The 18,918-nt window shown below is 43.6% G+C and overlaps 1 protein-coding gene across 1 annotated transcript; it reads right to left on the bottom strand.

Moving 5' to 3' along the window:
- Nucleotides 1-1,312: 1,312 nt before the first annotated feature.
- Nucleotides 1,313-18,675, bottom strand: urm1 (ubiquitin related modifier 1). The gene is made up of 5 exons (XM_035391239.1): nt 18,544-18,675; nt 12,075-12,145; nt 5,097-5,178; nt 3,461-3,509; nt 1,313-2,817 (listed from the first exon to the last, which is right to left on the bottom strand). Exons 1-5 carry the CDS (start codon nt 18,576-18,578, stop codon nt 2,749-2,751), a joined length of 306 nt encoding a protein of 101 aa, XP_035247130.1. The 5' UTR covers nt 18,579-18,675; the 3' UTR covers nt 1,313-2,748.
- Nucleotides 18,676-18,918: the final 243 nt, after the last annotated feature.

Here is an 18,918-nt window from a genome sequence, read left to right as displayed (position 1 = left end):
ATAGTCCATAGCAGATAAGTAACAATATATGTAGCCTACGTTATAATATGTCTACCATTCCCACTACACAAATATTGCGCAAAAGAAAGCACAACTAGCTGGTTTAGGCTACTGATGATAAACAGATCATACAGAAGACCCTCCTGTAGCCTCCACGAAGATATGCAGGGTCGCACGTAGCCTGCAGACGAGCAGTTAGCCTACAAATAGGCCTACAAGCCTAGTCGAAGTTGTAGCAACGTAATACAACAACTATAATAATGATTATTATTATTATTATGATGATGATGATGATGATGAAATAGACTTAATACAATGGCAACATACATGCGGAAATTTGGAACGAATATTGTACCAGTGGAAAGTGTAAGTGGGTCTGACAGGAACTGAAGATGCGCTCTTGCATGCGTCTCCTCTATGCCTGTGCCAGATTCAAGGTCAGTTGGTAACATGGGCCTGTTCCGTCACCTGATCGCAAGTGGCTAGTACCTGCCTTCAAAGGCCGCAGTAGTGCGCCCCCGTTTTCAAGGCCCAACGTAAATACGTATTCAGTGCATCAATAATCTCCCATACCTAAACAGTCACGGATTCAGTAGGCTGTCATAGGTTATGTATAATACAACGGAGCAGCTTCAACGCATATTATTATGTGGAGGACAAATCGCCAAAGTTCAGGTATATATATGTTTGCATTTAAATACTGCCTAAGAACATTATTTGACAACTCGGCGATAAGTCGTACTATACTTAACTCATGTCAGAAAGGGTCTACTTTTCACGAGCCATAGTGTTCTTCTCTGGGCTAATTCATCGGTGGACAAATATATCTGTATAATATGGCCATGTTGTTATAACGTCCTGTTATTGTTTATGAAATTGTTTTAACCTCAATCCGTCATTTAAATGAAGTGAATAATGATTCAACCTTACATTCACAGCCGTTCTTAAAAAGACTGAACGTACAATATTTTTTCATGAGGTAAATGTATGGTTTTCTATAAACGAAGTCGTATACAGTATTTGGCCTATAGGCTTCTGCTAAAAGTTTGAATGATCCACAAAGGCAATGCGTATTCTTATAACGTTTTAAATAAATATTTTATCTTAAAAACAATATAGCATATATTACCGATTAAGCTCGGTTTATTTGCACTATAGGTCTATTGTAAAAGGGGCTGACTACACGTGCAAACCATACTGGCAAGAGTCTTCTTAAAACGTAGGCTACGTTTAATTTACAAACTATGCACAATTAATAATTTTTTCGTTGTTAGAAAACAACAATAGTAGAATAAATACGAAAAAGGTATTGTCATCTTGGTCAAGCTTTGTTTATGGCAAATCGAATCGCACTATAACAGCTGTGTTCACCTAAGCAAAACATAGAACGAACATATTCAGTGCATACGTGCCCCTGTATCATGTTACTATTCATGAAATACGTGGCAAATATAACCATGGTCAGGCGACAGCAATGTAGGCCTATAGACTACAGTTCTACTAGGCGAGTCCAAAAACTGGGAATTTGGATTTTCGTCCATTTGCCTACACATTTTCCGACAATATTGACTCTTGCCCTCCCGACAGGTCAAGCCACTGGGGAAATATGTGCTCTTTTCAGTCTTTCGAATGCATCCCCTTCTCCCCATACACGACACTCAACTTGCAGTTCAATTACAGGCACCATATTTCCACCCCTTACACTCTGATTTGCATTCACATTATGACTATTATCAAATCGTTTCCTGACGCAAAATCGAGCACACCAGGAAAAAGGTCGCTACCGTCGTTGCGCGCTTGACTGAGGGCAGCGCCTGAGGCGGAACTGCGACCTCCTGTCGTGTTCTTGTAGGTTGTTTAAATATTCTAGCGGGACCATTATAAGAAGGAAACAGTCTTTAAAGCTGGCTACACTCAAAGCAAACTAACAGTACAAGGCACATAGGAAACAGATAACAGCACACAAAAAAAACACTTGAACAGGTCATGCCTTAGTATAAAATAAATAGAATTAGAACCAGCCTCTTTTTAACTTGACACATGTGAAAAAGGTTGTTCCATGTAATGGTACTTTATGAACTGGTTTCCTATCAATAATTCAACATAGCAGGAAAGTGAATCAATGTAGAGATGTAGACAAACGTCTGCCCTCAAAATTTTAATTAGGCCTAATGTCATGATTGGACATATATTTTTGCTATTCTATCCATTAGCATGAATTCAAGGACAGTTTGCATGCATGAGCTGAGCACTAAAAGCAAAACATCTGTCAGCTTAATTGAAATATATTTAATCGACTAAAACAAATATTTTAGGGAAATTCATTCATAACAAAAATAGAATAATGCAAATGATCTAATGATGAAAACCAAGCCTCCCAAATGAAAAAGGAGAATCTTCAAGGATCTCTGGTTACCCATGATGCCTTCCTGAAGAATCTTCTGAACTTTCCACCACTAAGGGACGTCCAGCCTACTCCACAACAACCTCAAGGGTTGACTTGTTTAGTTGGTCAGAGTATGAGCTGGCTTCTTGTAACCTGTGTTCATGTGCATTCAAAAATAAAGGATCCATTGTTTCTTCAAATAAGTCAGTTTCCTTTTTTCCTGTTTTAAGCGGTGGGTTTTGTACCACTGGTGGATCTTGAGAGACCAACTAGGAGCTCTTAAAGTTGACAGCAGAGATGCCAAAAAATGATGGGTGTGAATCAGCAGGGGTACCCAAAGGTCTGCCCGGCCTCAGTCTCCTCTATCCCCCATGCAGTGTAGAGATGAAGACCACACTGTCCTGGTCCTGAATCTCATAGGTCAGCTCGCCCTTAAGACGGAAACGGACAAAAGAGGATCGGCATTTGACTGCATGTGGACACACGTACAAGCTCTTCCTCACAAAAACCCCGAGAGGCCGTTCACAGATGCACCGAGCCATCAAGCTCTACTGCAGGAGACACAGATAAAACTGGACTCGGCCAACAGTTTCCTTGGTTGTATCAAATATTCATGAAGCAAGCACCCCACACAGAACCGCTTGCAGTAGAATGGTCATTCCCAATGAATTACCATTTGTGGGTTTAATGGTCAGTTCCTCTTTACATTACCATTATTGATTTACGTCAAACATATCTATGCATTTCAGTCAACATTTAAAAATCAAAGGGAATTTTGTCATCCATGCATTTTTAGTAAATGTGTAAAACAAGGCAATTCATGATTTCACTAAAACATATGTATATGTTTTAAGAAAATATTTAAGAAAAACCAAAGAAAATGTACAATTTATGTCAAACATAACTGTGAATTCTTAGTAAACCTAAAAAAAAGATAGAACTCCTGTTCTTGATGCCATGTGTTAATCCAATCAACTACTACATGCTGCTCCCCCCACCCTGTCTCACACCACGCTGTCTGCACAGAGGGGCGTAGGAATAGGCCCCCACCACAGACCAAACGGGCTTGCTTACCATCAACTCCCAGTCTGCATCATTGATCAAGACCAGAATTCCAGGCCGCCTAGAAAAGCACAAGTCACAGTTAACTTGAAGTGGATCTTCTTTCTCTAATATAAATATCTACAAAAGTACAAAATAACTTGTTACAGAGTTATCCCTTTGATTCTTTTTTAAAGAGAAATATTTTTGGCAGATGGATACTCAGACGTGCATACTATAGACATGTAGAAACAGACAAGATAAAATTTAATACTCAGTTTACAAGTCCAGGGTTGCACATAAAATACACTGTCATCATGCACACATCTTCTCCAATAAAGACAGAACACCCTGTTTATCCATTATAAACACTCTGCATATTTATGAACATCCATACACTTATGACCTCACATTTACTCAGTGAATGTAGCTTTGTATGTAGCTTACATATATACACATTATGTAACTTATATGAGTTTGCATTTAGCCAGCAATACCAATGCAGATATAGCAGTAATGCAGTACTACATAGTTTACAATAATACAAACAAGATATGATAATAACAACATTAAACTAAAACACACCCAGTGCCTTGTGCCTGGGAACATTGTTTTATATAAGAAAAACAAATTTAGAGTTTTGGGATGTTTAAGGTTTAAGAACAGCATGCAAATAATAATAATAATAATAATAATTTAAAAACAATAATAATAATTATTATTGTTTTTATTATTTATTATTATTATCGTTTTTTGTGCTTATGGTTATAAACATGTGTACATATGTATGTAGGCATGCATGCATGAGTTGGGGAAAACAATATGAATCACATGATTTCATATCTGAACAGTAAGAGATGCATTCAGAAGGAACAGCCATTGTGAACCGACAGTTTCTGAGCTTGAGCAGGCATCTTTCTGTATCATTCAGACAGCTTCCCCCTTTTCCTTCTGTTAGCCCACTGTAGTCTAAGCAGCCAAAACTCATCCTCCGGCTCATATTTGCTTTAAAATCTCTGAAAAAAGAGGAATATCTGTGCATCTTAGCCTGACCCTATTATCTGTGACATTTAAGGTATTGCAAAGTTAATCCAATGACATTTTTGCTTGTTTAGAAGCACTCAGGCAAGCAGAAAAACTGCATTTAGCTATAAACAGCCCCCTGGTCAGTGGGTCAGTCTGCTCGGAGATGCGCACACCTGTGAGTACACACACCTGAACATAATACCTTTCAACCCTTTAAGTGTCCCAACAATGTCAGACACTGCGAATGTTATCGCCTCGCGCTTCTTCCCTTCTTCGCTTGAGCGCATCCATCCCATCGTCTCACGAACAGACAGAGGGAGCGTAGCCTCTCCCCCGCGCCGAAGAGGAGTCGCTCCCCTGCGGACTCCAGAGGAGGCCACCCAGCCCCCACACCCCCCCCCTCCCAAAAGGCACCACAAGCACTCCACTCTCCCCAAAGACCCGTCCCACTTCCCCTGCAGTTTACACGTGCCACACGCCACGGGCTTCTCTCAGTCCCCAACTCCTCACCCTACCCCTCACACCGGAGCCGGGAGGCGCACGCAACCAAGCTTAGTGAGAGAGCAGGTGAAGGCCTCTCAGCCAATGGCTGCCATTTCTGAGCGGTGATGACTGCGCAGCAGGCTGGGACCTCTGTACTCACACTGTGTCTCCCTGCACAAACAGCTCAGGCCGTTCCTTCAGCATGTTTGCCCTGATCCACACCAGCAGCTGCTTCATGTCCCCTGGAAAACACAGACACGGGTTCAAGCTGCCACTCTCCAGTGCAGTACCTCAAAGCCACCCATTTCACTTCAGCCAGCCCCAGTGCCATCGCCCTCCATTTTACCCTACTCTTTCCATTTAAAAACCTAAAATTAAATATAAAAATTCAGCATTTAATATAACAGAGATGATGTTGCACAGGCATTGTCCATCTTATTATTAAATATTGTGGAATTCATAATGAATAACTCAGCCCTGGGACAAATGCAACTCTATGGAATTACGATACATTTTGCCGAGAAAAGTCAAACAGTGTGATTATGAAGAACAGAATGCATGGGGCACTTGGGGCTATTTAATGTAAACGGCGTGTCAATATTTTACCGAACCTCTGTTATGTAACATATCCAAGTTTGGATTTAAAGTGAGATTTGTATTATTTTGGATGATAAAACATTTGAAAAATAAGCACACAGATGCCATTTGATAGGATGCATATGACAGACACAAAGATGACTGATAAACGTATTCTGGACACATCACACCACCAACCCCACATTTTCTCAAAGACTCAAAGTTGCTCTCCAAGTCTGCGGTCTGTGATCCAGCTTTATGTTTAAGGTTCAGAAGTCAGATGGTTGCAAGCAGAGGCATTGTCTCTGTAATGTGTGGATGTGTTCTGTTCAGCTAAATTGTTCCGTTTGTTCATTTACGGTTTGGTCAGTGTTCCGGTGCATATCTGTCAGCTCGGCTGTACGGTCCTGAGTACAGCTCTGTGCACGTGTGTGATTCTCTACATTTCTGTGGTTTCCCAAGACGTACGCGCACACACACACACACACACACACACACACAATGGCAGGAGGAAACTAGACCAGAACTGTCACTACCCATGTCTCCACCCCCCCCCCCCCACCCAACCCCAGACCTAACCAGGCTCTCCTGCTGGATCCAGCCAGTTTGTTCCTCAGTGGTACAGAGTGAGCGGGGGGGGGGGGGGGGGGAGAGACAGAGAGAGGGCGAGGGAGAGAGATGGAGAGAGAACATGGTGAAGCAATGCAAAATCCACTTAACTCAACTTGGTGCTGTGCATATGTACAGGACTAAGAGAGGAGGGAGATGTGCACAGCTCTGTATTTGTATGCAGGTGTGCAGTGTGGAGTGCAGGCTTGCAGTACTCTGGCTGTAAGGTTCAAGCGTATGAACGAGTGGTGGGAGAAATTCTCGAGCCAACCCAGTGTGGTCAGCGAAACGCTGACCCAGCACCAATGCAGTGACCCAGCGGAGGTCCCCCCTTAAACACACACCCCTGCACACCAATAGAGGGACTCTTCTTTGTTATCGGTGACTTGTTTTGCTATGAGCTGCCCGTTCAACTCCAGCACACACTATTGTTTGTTCATTCTTTTCATACGCTCCAGCCTCTCTCCCTCTCTCTCTCACACACACACACATACACACAATCACACCATTACCATCAGAAAAAACCATTGTGATGTCATCAAGATCGCTAATTAAACAAAGGCTCATTTGTCACGATTTCAATTGTTGAGACCAGACAAGGTTGATGATGATGGTCATCTCGCTGACATTTTTAAAAAAAACAGAAGGGTTGCTGCTTTGGTGTACCAAGTCTTTGAAGCCCCACGGCAACATCCAAATTCTGCTAGCCGCTGCCGCTACAGTGGGTCCTGGTAGCCATTTCTGATGTAGCCACAGGAATGGTGCGGTCATGATGCGGAGGAGGCACTGACGCTCACATGACGGGTCAACGTGACGCCATACTCCTGGGCTCCCCCTCACCCGCAGCCCGGGAAGGACCGTCTCTCCGGCGCTCCGACTCCATTTTGAACACTCGGAAACGGAGCGTTCCTCACAAGCAAGGGGAATTTTAATATTTTAACTATGATGGAGGCGGTTAAAGGTCTTTGGAGATATGTACTGCCACAAGATGGGGTTTAAGGGGTTTATGATGTGTATATATGTATATATGCATACACATGTGTGTGTTTGTGTATGAGAATATGTGTGCTTGCTTGTGTATGTGTGCATATGAGTATACGTGTGCTTGTGTGCGTGTGAGTATACGTGTGCTTGTGTGCGTGTGTGAGTATACGTGTGCTCGTGTGTGTGTGTATGAGTACACGTGCTCATGAGCATGCGTGTGTGTGAGCGTGTGTGAGTACACGGGTGCTCATGTGTGTGTGTGTGTGTGTGTGCTCGTGTGTGTGTGTATTAAACCTCAATGCTAACCGAGGCAGCACAGGATCTTTCTATATGTGCAACTGCACATAGAGGGAGGGCTATTCCAGACCACTAGGGGAGAAACTGTGTTTCATAAACAGAGCTGCTTACATCACTCCAGCCGGGCGATTCTCAAAATGGAGTCACTGTGCACAAAGAGAGCCCGGACGGAGGGGAATGGCACACAAGGCATGCGGTACGTACTGAGGCTAAAACGCTACGTTCCCCATGTAACCACTGGAGGTGGTCACACGTGGGATACGTGTGGCAGTAACCCATCCGTGGTTCGGGTCTGTTTCTAAAGGGACGTCAGAGACGCTGTCTCAGGTTAATTGGATGGTTGTCAAGCTCTTCTCTTCTGTAACGATCGCCCTCGCTCCCAGCAGCCGAGACAGTTCCCTCCAAACCTATAAAGAAGAATGATGCTCACTTCTGTGTGGTGCAAAGCAATTAATATTGACTTACACAATGACAGGGCTAAAAACAGAAGCAATCACTCCGGATTCTTCATTTCCGTATGTAGTAACTTCCACACACAAGTCAGGCTGCAGATATCCCTTCTAAGAGCTACGAGGCAGAGAAAGGTTCTCCCTTTGTGCCATTCCACTGTGACGTCCTGCAAGGCTGATGTGGGTGGGGCAGAGAGAGAGTGCGTCACTCTCGCCCGGTGCATGCTGGGATAGTTCTGCGTGGGAGGGAGTGTGTCTGCGCAGTGACTCAAAAGCACTCCTTTTTGCATTATTATCATCGTCTGCATTATTTGTGGGGAACCAAGTCATTCATCTTCCTGAGGTTCCGAGCGGGAATGTTTCTATGGCGTGGGGGGTGGGCACATTTCAGTGTTGGGGGTCTGGCCGGGTCATCAATCACTTGGAGGTTGAAATGAAAGGCTGGGACTATGGCAGGGATTATTTCTGGACTCCCATGTCACCCCTAACCCGCGGAGGGTAACGGCCCAAACCCCTCGCACCCCTCGCACTCCTGGTCACTTGTTCATGATTGACCGCGGGGTCCAGCGGTCCTTCAAGGTCGTCCACTGCACCCCATTCTGTGCCCCTCCCCACATTCCCACCATCGGTCACCTTTTGTGCTCAGGTCGCCGTGGAGACTCCACTGCCACAAAGGCGACCCCCTTTGTTGCGTGCGGTGGTTTCACTGAGGTCAGCGCTGAAGCTAAAATAACACATATCACTCACTACTGCCAACTGGAGACTGCACAACTCAAGCACCTCCACACACACACGCAGGCATATACGCACACACACACACACACGCAGGCATATATGCACACACACACACACGCACACATGTACACACACACACACACACGCACACGTGTACACAAACACACACACACGCACACGTGTACACAAACACACACACACACACACACACCACACATGCACACGTGTACACACATACACACACACACACACACACACACACACACACACACAAAGCACGCATGTGCAATACGAAGAAACACAAAACACACACACCAGACCTCCATCTGTCATACGCACATACGTACGAGCATATCACACAGGCAGCGCTAAAGGCTAAGGCTAAGCAGGGCAGAGAGAGAAGCACGGGGCTCTAAAATGGAGGGGGAGCCACAGAGAGGCCGAGTGCCTGTACACAGCCTTCCCCCCCCGCTTTATGCTCTGTGTTTATCAGCCAATATAAACTGCGGAATAAGGCTGTAAAAAAAGCAGATGTCACATTTGTCTTTTGCAGCCATTTAGACTGGCGGGGCGAGTGTGGGTCTGGCTACAGAGCCTGGTGCTGGTCGTGCTCCGTCTCTCACCGAAAACCGCCCCGATGCTCCCCGAGCGGCAAAAATGAGCCCGCCGCTCCCCCGGCCCCCGTCTGCACCGCACGGGCGAGTGTGTGCGCATCGCACAGTCCAGCACAGGCTGCTCGGACTGTGCTGTTACAGTCGCACAGTAAAGGCCTGCTCCTTCAGCAGCCACACACAGGCAGGCCCAAACACAGGAGGTGGGGTGCTAAGCACAGGGTACGGACTGCCATATAAATAACGCCAGAATGTTCACAAATATTCACAAAAATGGCTCCATTAATGAATTCATACTTTGCTACAAGATAAATTGAGAGTTTGCACTGGTGTTAATATAATCCACTCAAAAAAAGAAAACGTTTAGTTAACAGTCAACCACTGGGGAATGGGCTAAAGAGAAAATGGGTCAACGGTCCAGCCATTTGAGAATTGGGAAACTCTGATGTGGACTGAAAACAGCAGACAGAGAATGTGAGTTAAAAAGTACACCCATCTGCCGAGGTTGGATGGCCTGGCCCAGATTGTTCTACATATTATTAAACATCTTAACTGTATCTCAAACACCTGGCAGTGTTGCATCAGGCTTTCTGTGCTCTGATATGCAGATGGGAGCTCAAGGAGAGAGTCAGAAGGGTTTCCCTGCTCTTCACAGATGTGATGCCAGAGCGGCGTGCTTCACAGAGGGAGCGGCGCAGACTGAGGGACCTGCGGAGAGAAGGGGCGCCCGGCAGCGGATGGAGCCCAGGGGAGCCCGCGGAAGCCTGGGGGACTCGTTTGCTGGGCCCAGCCGCACTTCCAGCCCACGTCCCGCCCGGAGGGTGCAGGAATGCGAGCTGCAGGGAGAGTCGTTTGTCCCGCCAACCGTCCAAAATGATCGCACACAAAAAGGATTTAACTCTTTGTCGCGATTGTCCCCCTGCTTCCCCCCCCCCCCCCCCCAACCCCTACCTTTCCTCTGACCCTGGTGCTGTGGATAAAAGACCCATCAACAGTATCACTAGCTGCATTTACAAGTGAAAGGGGGGCAATAATGGAGCAGTTAGAAGAAGAATGGGGAGGCAGAGGGGCGCTCACAGATGTTGGGTGTGGGGGGGCCGCAGCCCATTGTCAGAGCGGGGTGAGTGGAGGAAGGGGGGCCCGGTGCTTTTTTAAACCCGATTTGTGACGGAGCGGCAGAGCTGGCCGAACAGAGGAGCGAGGGCCGTCCGGCTCAACAGCTGTCCGGGGGAGCGTGTGAACACCGGCTCTCAGGGGTCAAACAGAAAGTGGCAGAGGGGACAGAGGAGGGCCCGGGCGGCCGGGGGGGGCCAGCCGGGGGGGGGGCAGGTTGGGCTGGGGGCACGGAGACGGAGGGGGGCAGGATTCTTCGGCTATGATTTGCGCTACTTTTTGTCCCCTGAAATTGCAATGCAGAAAAGCCTTCCTTTCGGCTCCAGATGGGGTGAAGAGGCCACTGAGAGCACTGCCCCCCCGTCAGCTTCCTCACACAGAGAAAGAGCCTGCAGATGCAGCTCTCTAATGAAGCCGTCACCGGCCTGTCTGCCCAACGCCACTCCGCACCACAGACGCAAGCCATAACTTTCTAAAGTTCTGCGGGAGGGGGCTGTGAGTATCAATCAGAAAGCCCAGGAGTTCAGCACCTCACACAACACTCTGCTCTCTCTGGCCTGCACTACATGTCCCAGCCTCCGTTATCTGTACCTGAACCCAATTCAACCGCCCCAGTTAAAAATGGCAGTTTGTATTCAGATTGACTTTGCCTCTACTTTCACTTCACGTTGTAAATGCCTTGGTATTTTGCACTTGACAACTATGCAGACTAGAACAAGTACTGTCTAGGATATGGCCACATAGGTTACCCCGTCTCACTGAACGCAAACACAAATTTTGCAATGTATCTGAAACTTCACGCAGTGATACAAATGATTAATATAAATGTTAATATAAATAGGCAGTTGTAATCGAATGCACTGCAAAATACAGAAAATAATAACAAGTTTCCATTCATGAATGTTTTCAGGCAATTTGCTGTAAAAACTTAAGCATAGATCCACAGCAGGGAAGTTTTGACTCCGAAAAGTGTATCATGTTATATCAAAGGCATCTGAAACAACCCAACATGGTTTATTAAGCAAATTACAGTATGTCTGCTATATTGTTATGAGTTCAAGGGCTTCATTGATACAGCCTTAACATTGAACAAATAAATGTAAATTTTCAGTGAAGTATTAAATATATTTATGTTCAATGTTTGGGCTGTATCATTGAAGCACCATAACTTGTTTTGACAAAAAGCACAGCGCCATCTCACTAATTTAAAAACAGCATAATAATAGCTAACATTACATTTTCCAGAACATGTCATGATTAATGACAAGTACACTGACAAGTATTATGTTGATGTATTACACATATTTTAATAAAATGTTATTTGTACAATACATTTTCTGAAAAATAACATCAATTCATTTTTGTTTAAGAAACATATAAGATCATATATTTGAAATGTAATACTTTTATCGAGCACACTAGAAATTTACATTCAACCCAAATAAGTGACTACTGCTTCTCTCCCTGTCTGATGTTCTGACAGCTACTCATTTTGTAGAGTGCAGCGTCTCATTTCTAGTACAGAAATTGTAATGGACATATAAAAATAAATAAAACACATCAGATCAAGCTAATTTTTCTAGTGCTTCAACATAGTGCATTCACTGTAGCGCACTCAGCTAGAGCTCACATTGGCATTCACAAACTATAATGTTTTTAATAACACAAGCGTAAATACAGATTTGTTTTGAAAAAGCGTAGGTGAGAACATGAACACGAGAACACAGCTGCGATATGAAATGATATTTATTCATGTTTACTCACAGGGCTGTGATTGGCTGGGCAGTGTCACCTGGTGATCCTTCACACCGTCAAAGAGAAGCTCCGCCCCTCCTCTAAGAAAGAAAGGCAGAGGCATCTCACACCACTGCACCACATTACATAAATAACACAAAAGGTTTCAGTCGGAAATACAGGGGTTCCCTCCCCACCAGGTGACCTGGTCCTAAAGTCACCCACAAAGCGAGAGTGCAACCGAGCCTGGCTGCGCTGGATAAACGCTGCTGGAAAAGGCTGTAAGGAAACGAGATGCTTGAAGAGCACAAACTGGCCACGGGCTCCAGCAGACCTGGCTGTGCAGAGCACAGGCTCTGGCACGCAGGCAGCCCCTACTCTCAACTCGATTGTGAAGAATGCACAGAATCAGCTGCTGCCCATTTCTGATTTGCAAAGGCACACGGAAGGCCCCTGCTTGTACTTTTTTAAAGGCCGAATCCATTTCAGTTGTTTTTGTTTTCAAAATCAACTACCTCATGTTTATTAACATAACATAATTATTCGAAAAGGCACCCAAGGAGGTGACAAGAAAATAAAACAATTTATAAATCAGCCGTTTATTTGCTGTTTTTAATATGTTTAGCAAAATAATTTCCCTGCAGTTCATTTTAAAATACCTATTGACATTTCTCTTATTTCTTAAGAAGAAATTCCTATTAAATATTTATGTAAAATGAAATAAAGTACTGTAAAAAGTACATGGACTCCAGTGATATTACTGTTTACAACACAAACCTTACTCCATTATGAGGTTCCAAATTCCACACAAAAACAGAAGTACTTTAACACTCACTGGCAAATTTGGTTTTCAAAGGTCAATTCTGTGATCATGTCTGTAGTTTGAAAAAATGGAACACCAGAAAACTGAAATGGAGTAAGGGCAGTCTTTATTTCTTTACTGATTAATCAAAAACAAGAATTTCAAAGTTGGACACAGCTCAACAGCATATAGGCTATAAACTATCATCTTAGATATTCAAGTACAAAATTACAATAACAGCATCACATATAATTAATACAATAATGACATATATTCGAGAGGAATTCTGGGAAAAGGATAATACTTGAATAATGAATCAGCCACCTATTCCTTTTAACAAAAGTTTACATAAAATATTTTTCATGGAATAAATGGTTAGACTAATTTCTGGACAGGAATGACCAACAACTGAAGAGACACAGGCTGATTCATTGATTCAATCAGGCAGTTTTTGGAAAGTACAGGACCTGAATGGTCCCACTGAGTATAGGAAGTTCACCTGTACCAAATGTTGTATTAGATCCACAGATACGACCAAACTAAGATACCAGACACTTAATTCTGTCAAAAAGCAGGAAATCTCTTCAACTGTCATCACAAATAGAAAAAAAGTTTTACATACCCGATTCAAAAATCTAAATCTAAATCGCTCTTGTTTTTGGTGATGAAGACACAGACTTGCTGGGGTGGGGGCTAAAAATGGATGAACTTTTGAGTACTGCTGACCCCCTGAATTGTCGGTCATTCAGGTCCAGAAACCATAGTCAAACCATTTCTCTCATGGTCAAACATTTATGGAAACATGCATGTTGAAATAAAAAGGACCAAGCTCAACAGGTGATTGATATGAGAATAAATAACCCAGAAGCCTGTCTGCAGACATGCATGATACAGCTAAAGATTTAGCGCCCTCAATGCTGAAACATACAGGGCCTAGCTTTCCCATGGTGGTCTGAGGGGCATCTGCATCTGTGAGGAGACTCAGTCTGTGCTATGATCTGACATACCCGCATGAATACATGGGAGAAGGTCAGGGTGCTGCCCCCTCCCTCTCAAAAAAACCTAATCTTCCCCTGGACGATGACCTTTGGCATTGCCCGTTTGCAGTGTGGAGACACCCCGCAGAGATCTGTGTCCTGGGAGGGCTTAGCTATCCAGCTTGGGCATAGGGGGATAATCTCCACTGAGGTGCATGGAGCAGGATATAAAGATTAGGATTCAAGAGGAGTGAAGGAACGAGGAACGGACAACGAGGAGGAAACAGGCCAGCAGGATTTCTAGGGACAAATCTGAATGACCCACCCTCTTTACCCCTCCTTAGTATGATCTGAGTCCTTTATTGGCCTTGCCGTGTGAAGCCTTTTCATCCCTGTCCTGATATTACACTGAGAGAGGGTGCCATTTTGTCTGTTATTCCGACCGCATCACAAATACGCCCTTTCATTCGCCCAGGTTCCAACAGAAAAACTGACTGAAGTGCTGTGAACTTTGACCCTCACACCTCAGTCAGGGCTGGGGGTCGGACATGAAGGACTGCGCTGTCCCTCGGTCACCCGCAGCACGAGGAGGAGCAGGAGAGTGGTACAGCAGCCCCGCAGCGGGGAGCGCGGAGGGTTGGGATGATGGCACCGCACAGATGCTCATCCTCCACACAGTAAACAGACCGGCGTTATTTAGCCAGACTCCCACAGTCACACAGGCATTAGTGACAGAGAGAGGGAGTGTGAGGCGGCGGCAGCAGCAGGTGCGAGGGCCATAAAGGGGCCTCACATCGCGGGGAGAATGTGCAGTTGTATTCCAGATATTCCCCTGCTGGCCTTCTGCCCGCGCTCTATCTGCACACAGACCGGCCGCTGCACTGGACCTCAGCTCTGGACTGGTCCATGTGCTGAAGCAGACCCCTCTACCTCTCTCCCTCTCTCTTGCAATCTCTCTCTCTCACGCACACACAGAAGCAGGCCTCTCTCTCTCTCGCACACTGTCTCAGAAGCAGCCCTTCTCTCTCTCTCTCTCTCACACACACACACACATAGAAGCACATCCCTCTCATACTCTTTCATCTCTCTCTCACATACACACATCCCTGTCTCTGTATACCCGCTTCTGTTCAGGTGTCAGTGAGGTCAACCAGTACACAGTCAATGAGACATGAGATTCACTCAAATCTATACAAGAGGGACACACAGAATGCAGGCCAGAAAGACCCTACACAATCTAATCAATACGCCGTGTAATATATTACACTGAGATAAAGCAATCGTTCAGGGCCAGTAAAACTGCTTAAGCAAGCAGCACCATTTTCTTTTTTCTATTACTCCTGACTCCTGGTCCTTTTTATGTCAACACTATCACTAACATTTGGAGACAGATTCTTCTTTATTCCCTTGCATTTTAGAATACATCCTCTAAGAATCTGGATTTTCTTTTTGTTCTCAACTGGTTAGACCTGATAGAAAAAGATCTGTGCTGATTTTTACTTTATTCCAGGAGGTTATTATAGCTGTCTGATAGTCATTTTTCCGAAGAAGAAGAAAAAAATCTAATTATGATAACTGAATTTTTCACCACAAACCAATGACAAAGATGAGTGTATTTTTTTCATGCTGCCTGTAAAACACATTCTGCCAGTGTTTTCTTTTGAAATGGTATCGCAAACAACAAAGCTGCAGTATGAAATGTTCTACTGCCTGAAACTTGTGATGTCAACCTGAAGAAACCCGGAAAGTTTCCATAACTGCTGCAATAATTTCTTCATCTTTAACATCTGTTCTTTCAGAGACAGAGTCTCATTTTATTTCTTCTGAAAATGTAACCGGGCACAATAAAGGCATTATATTACACTCCCTGGGAATGTCTAAGTATGGATCAAGGTTAATGACCACATTTATTCCAATCTGGTCCCCTGCTATCCACTCCCCACAGTAAACAATCACTTGTGTGGTCAGAGATTAAAGAGAGGCAGAAGCATCAAAGAGGCCTGACAATGGAACAAGCTTCAGCATCATCAAACCATACCCGTGCACAGCTTATATTCAGGACTGAAAATCAGCAGCTTTAACTCAATGCATAGCCTACCACTTAGACAAAAGTATGCAAAGGAAGTTAAGCAACACCAAATATAGCCTACATTTTAGTTTAATTTTGATGTGCTAACACCATGAGGCCAATAACACTTTAAACACAAGAATGCAAAAGCATTTAGCCCCAAGAATAGATTAGACAATTCAGCTCAGCAAGGCTTGTCATAGAACCAAAAGACTATTCAGCACCGTTTTCCCGTAGAATAGCCAGTCTCTGCTTCTACTTTGAGTCCTAGTAAGTTAGCTCTCTGAAAAATATGTCCTTGAATCAGTACAAATTTTACCCTTAACTATTTCTGATGCATACCCTAATACCCTGCAGTCAATCTGAAGAAGCTCCTGTAACGCACAGTATGAAATTCTGTCTCTCTTCTAGACAACATGAGGGACCAAGGGAGCAGTCAGCAGTACCTGACAGTGGCGTAGGTTTCGTTTGAACATTGGGGGGGGCACATAAAGCGGGGAGTCTGGGGGTCCTCCCCCAGGAAATTCTGAGCGTCAAACACTTCATTTCCTGCATTCTGGTGAATTTTTATGCACCAATTTGTGCCTTTTCTACATCAATTTAAAAGTCCTTTGCTTCTTTCATGATTTTATTGGGAGGGACAAATGCACTAAATATTGAGGGGGACGTATCCCCTGCGTCCCCCTGAAATCCACGTCTATGGTACCTGACCATGACATCTGCCTTAAAAACAAACTATCATATAGCTAGCTACTTAATACAGAACTGTTAACTGTTAATGACAACAGAGAATCACAATAACCAATTATAAATAATTATTTGATGCATTATATTAATACAATTCAGTCCACCTTTGATAGGCAATGTCTGTAAACTACAAGCATTGTTTCTCCTGATTAAATTTCCTGTTGAACTCAATGGATAAAATATTCAGGAGAAACAATGCTTGTAGTATCTACTGCATATCTGGCAGCAGCACGGTGGTTTGAGGCTCATTTGATACCTTGGACCCTTGATGACTTAAAGCCATTTAGCCAACAAATGTGTTCCATACTGTATCAGCATAATTTACAGCTGAATCTAGTCCCACCCCCCAATTCCCACAGAGATCAATTCAAATGCAAAGAGTTTTTGTATCGCTTGTAGGACAACCTGACAATAAGATATGCAGACTCTGATGACGTTGATAGGAAGTCAGGAAGTCATGGCATGCAAAGGATATGCAACCAAATACAAAACATGACTCTTTTATTTGACATTATGTTAATTTGTCTAAAACACTGAAAAGAAAAAACTAATATATATATATATATATATATATATATATGCTAGCAGTAAAGTCATAGTCTCCATTTTCAACCACACATAGGCCTCAATAGGAAATTACCAATCTGAATGTCAAATGTTCTGTCAAATAGGTATGTTGATGCTAATCTGCTAAAGTATTAATATCATGCCTAGCGAACTCTAAGAGCCTGTCACCACAATTTCAACATTCACGCTTGCACTTTTTAGACCTATCTCTGTACAACTAAAGCATTAGGACAAATGTGAGCGAAGAAAACGCTCATTTGTTCTCAACTAAAGTAGCAAAAATGAGGTTAGAATGTATAATGCTGGCAAAAAGACAGGTCAAGATTATCTTTCTGGTGAAGAAATCCTGCCAAAAATTGGCAGGACGTTTTTAATAGCCTACCAAAAAACCCTAGCAGCTCCATTTCGGGATGAGCTGACATGAAAAACATATTCTGTAAGAATATACCATTTCATATTTTAAACAGATTCTACCTGTGGAAATATTACATGAAAAACTATTATAGTTGAAACATAAAGGACTTGGATAGACTACATTCTAATAATGAAAACTCATTTTCACATATCATTAATATTGCTCTTAAATTTGCTCATCCATACCTTGGCATAATGCTTAGCCTATTTCTTATAGAAGTGTCCAACTTGTTCTTCTTGGGAACATAAAGAACTATTTCAAGGACAGATGATTGCCACAAATATGGACTTTACTGACACATTTCACTGACGTTAGTATAAGGTTATTTGTGTTCACTAAACTAGTGAACTGAAAAAAATCCTGCGTTGTTTCTGTACAAAAAATACTGTCTCCAATCTCCGGAATGTGAACGCTCCATCAGCTTCAGTATGTTGCTCTTTGTTGCGTTCACATTCTCAGCTATTGTAGCGGCAGTTGCCTGGTTTTACCTTGTCCGTCCAATAACTACTTGAACAAACTCCCCACCCTCTTCCCCTGCCGGCGATACCCAATTTCCGTCTGATACCGGTGTTCTCAAAACACGCAATGTGCTCATACACACACAGCTGCTTATCTAAATAGCAAATAATAACCAACCGCGAGTTAAAAAAATAATTAATTAAACTGAAAAAACGCAACGCTGTTGATAAGATTACTGGATTCCCAAGACAGCTATAAAGCACAGGTGGCAAACACTTTAAAAGTTGACGATAGCTACCTAGCTAACCATTAAGGCTGAGTACGATATTTGCTCCAGTATCGACAGTAAGCAAGCATGTGCTGGCGTGTCATTTCACGAAGGAATAACGTTAGCTCGAATTACTGTCAATGACAACAAAGGCAGAAATCTTTATCACCAGTACACTGATCTCAAAATTACCCACCCGAACTCCAGGTGCAACGTTATGGGCGCCGCCATATTGATCCAGGAAAAAGGAAGTAATCACCATATCACCGGAAATAGCAGTGCGCAGCTACCACACAGTTCTATGGGGGCTACCGTTTATGGGCTGTTCTCATGCCCCTACAAATCAGCGTGACGCCGGGAAAACCACCAAATCTTAAGGGAGCGTCACATGAGAAAAAAAAAACATAGGAATCTTGCCATTTCCACTGATCAGCGATGGAATTAAATTACATTTTAAATCTGCTATAAATTTAGCCAAGCAGCACGGATGAAATAAGTTGCGTGAATGTCATTTTGATTGAATTAATGATTTTTTTTTTTTTTGGAAAAACATACGAAGAATTCGAACTGC

Source organism: Anguilla anguilla, chromosome 14 (assembly GCF_013347855.1).
Source record: "Anguilla anguilla isolate fAngAng1 chromosome 14, fAngAng1.pri, whole genome shotgun sequence".
Lineage (NCBI taxonomy): Eukaryota > Metazoa > Chordata > Actinopteri > Anguilliformes > Anguillidae > Anguilla > Anguilla anguilla.
Note: the sequence above shows the minus strand (reverse complement) of the source record. Positions and strands in the feature narration are given on the sequence as shown.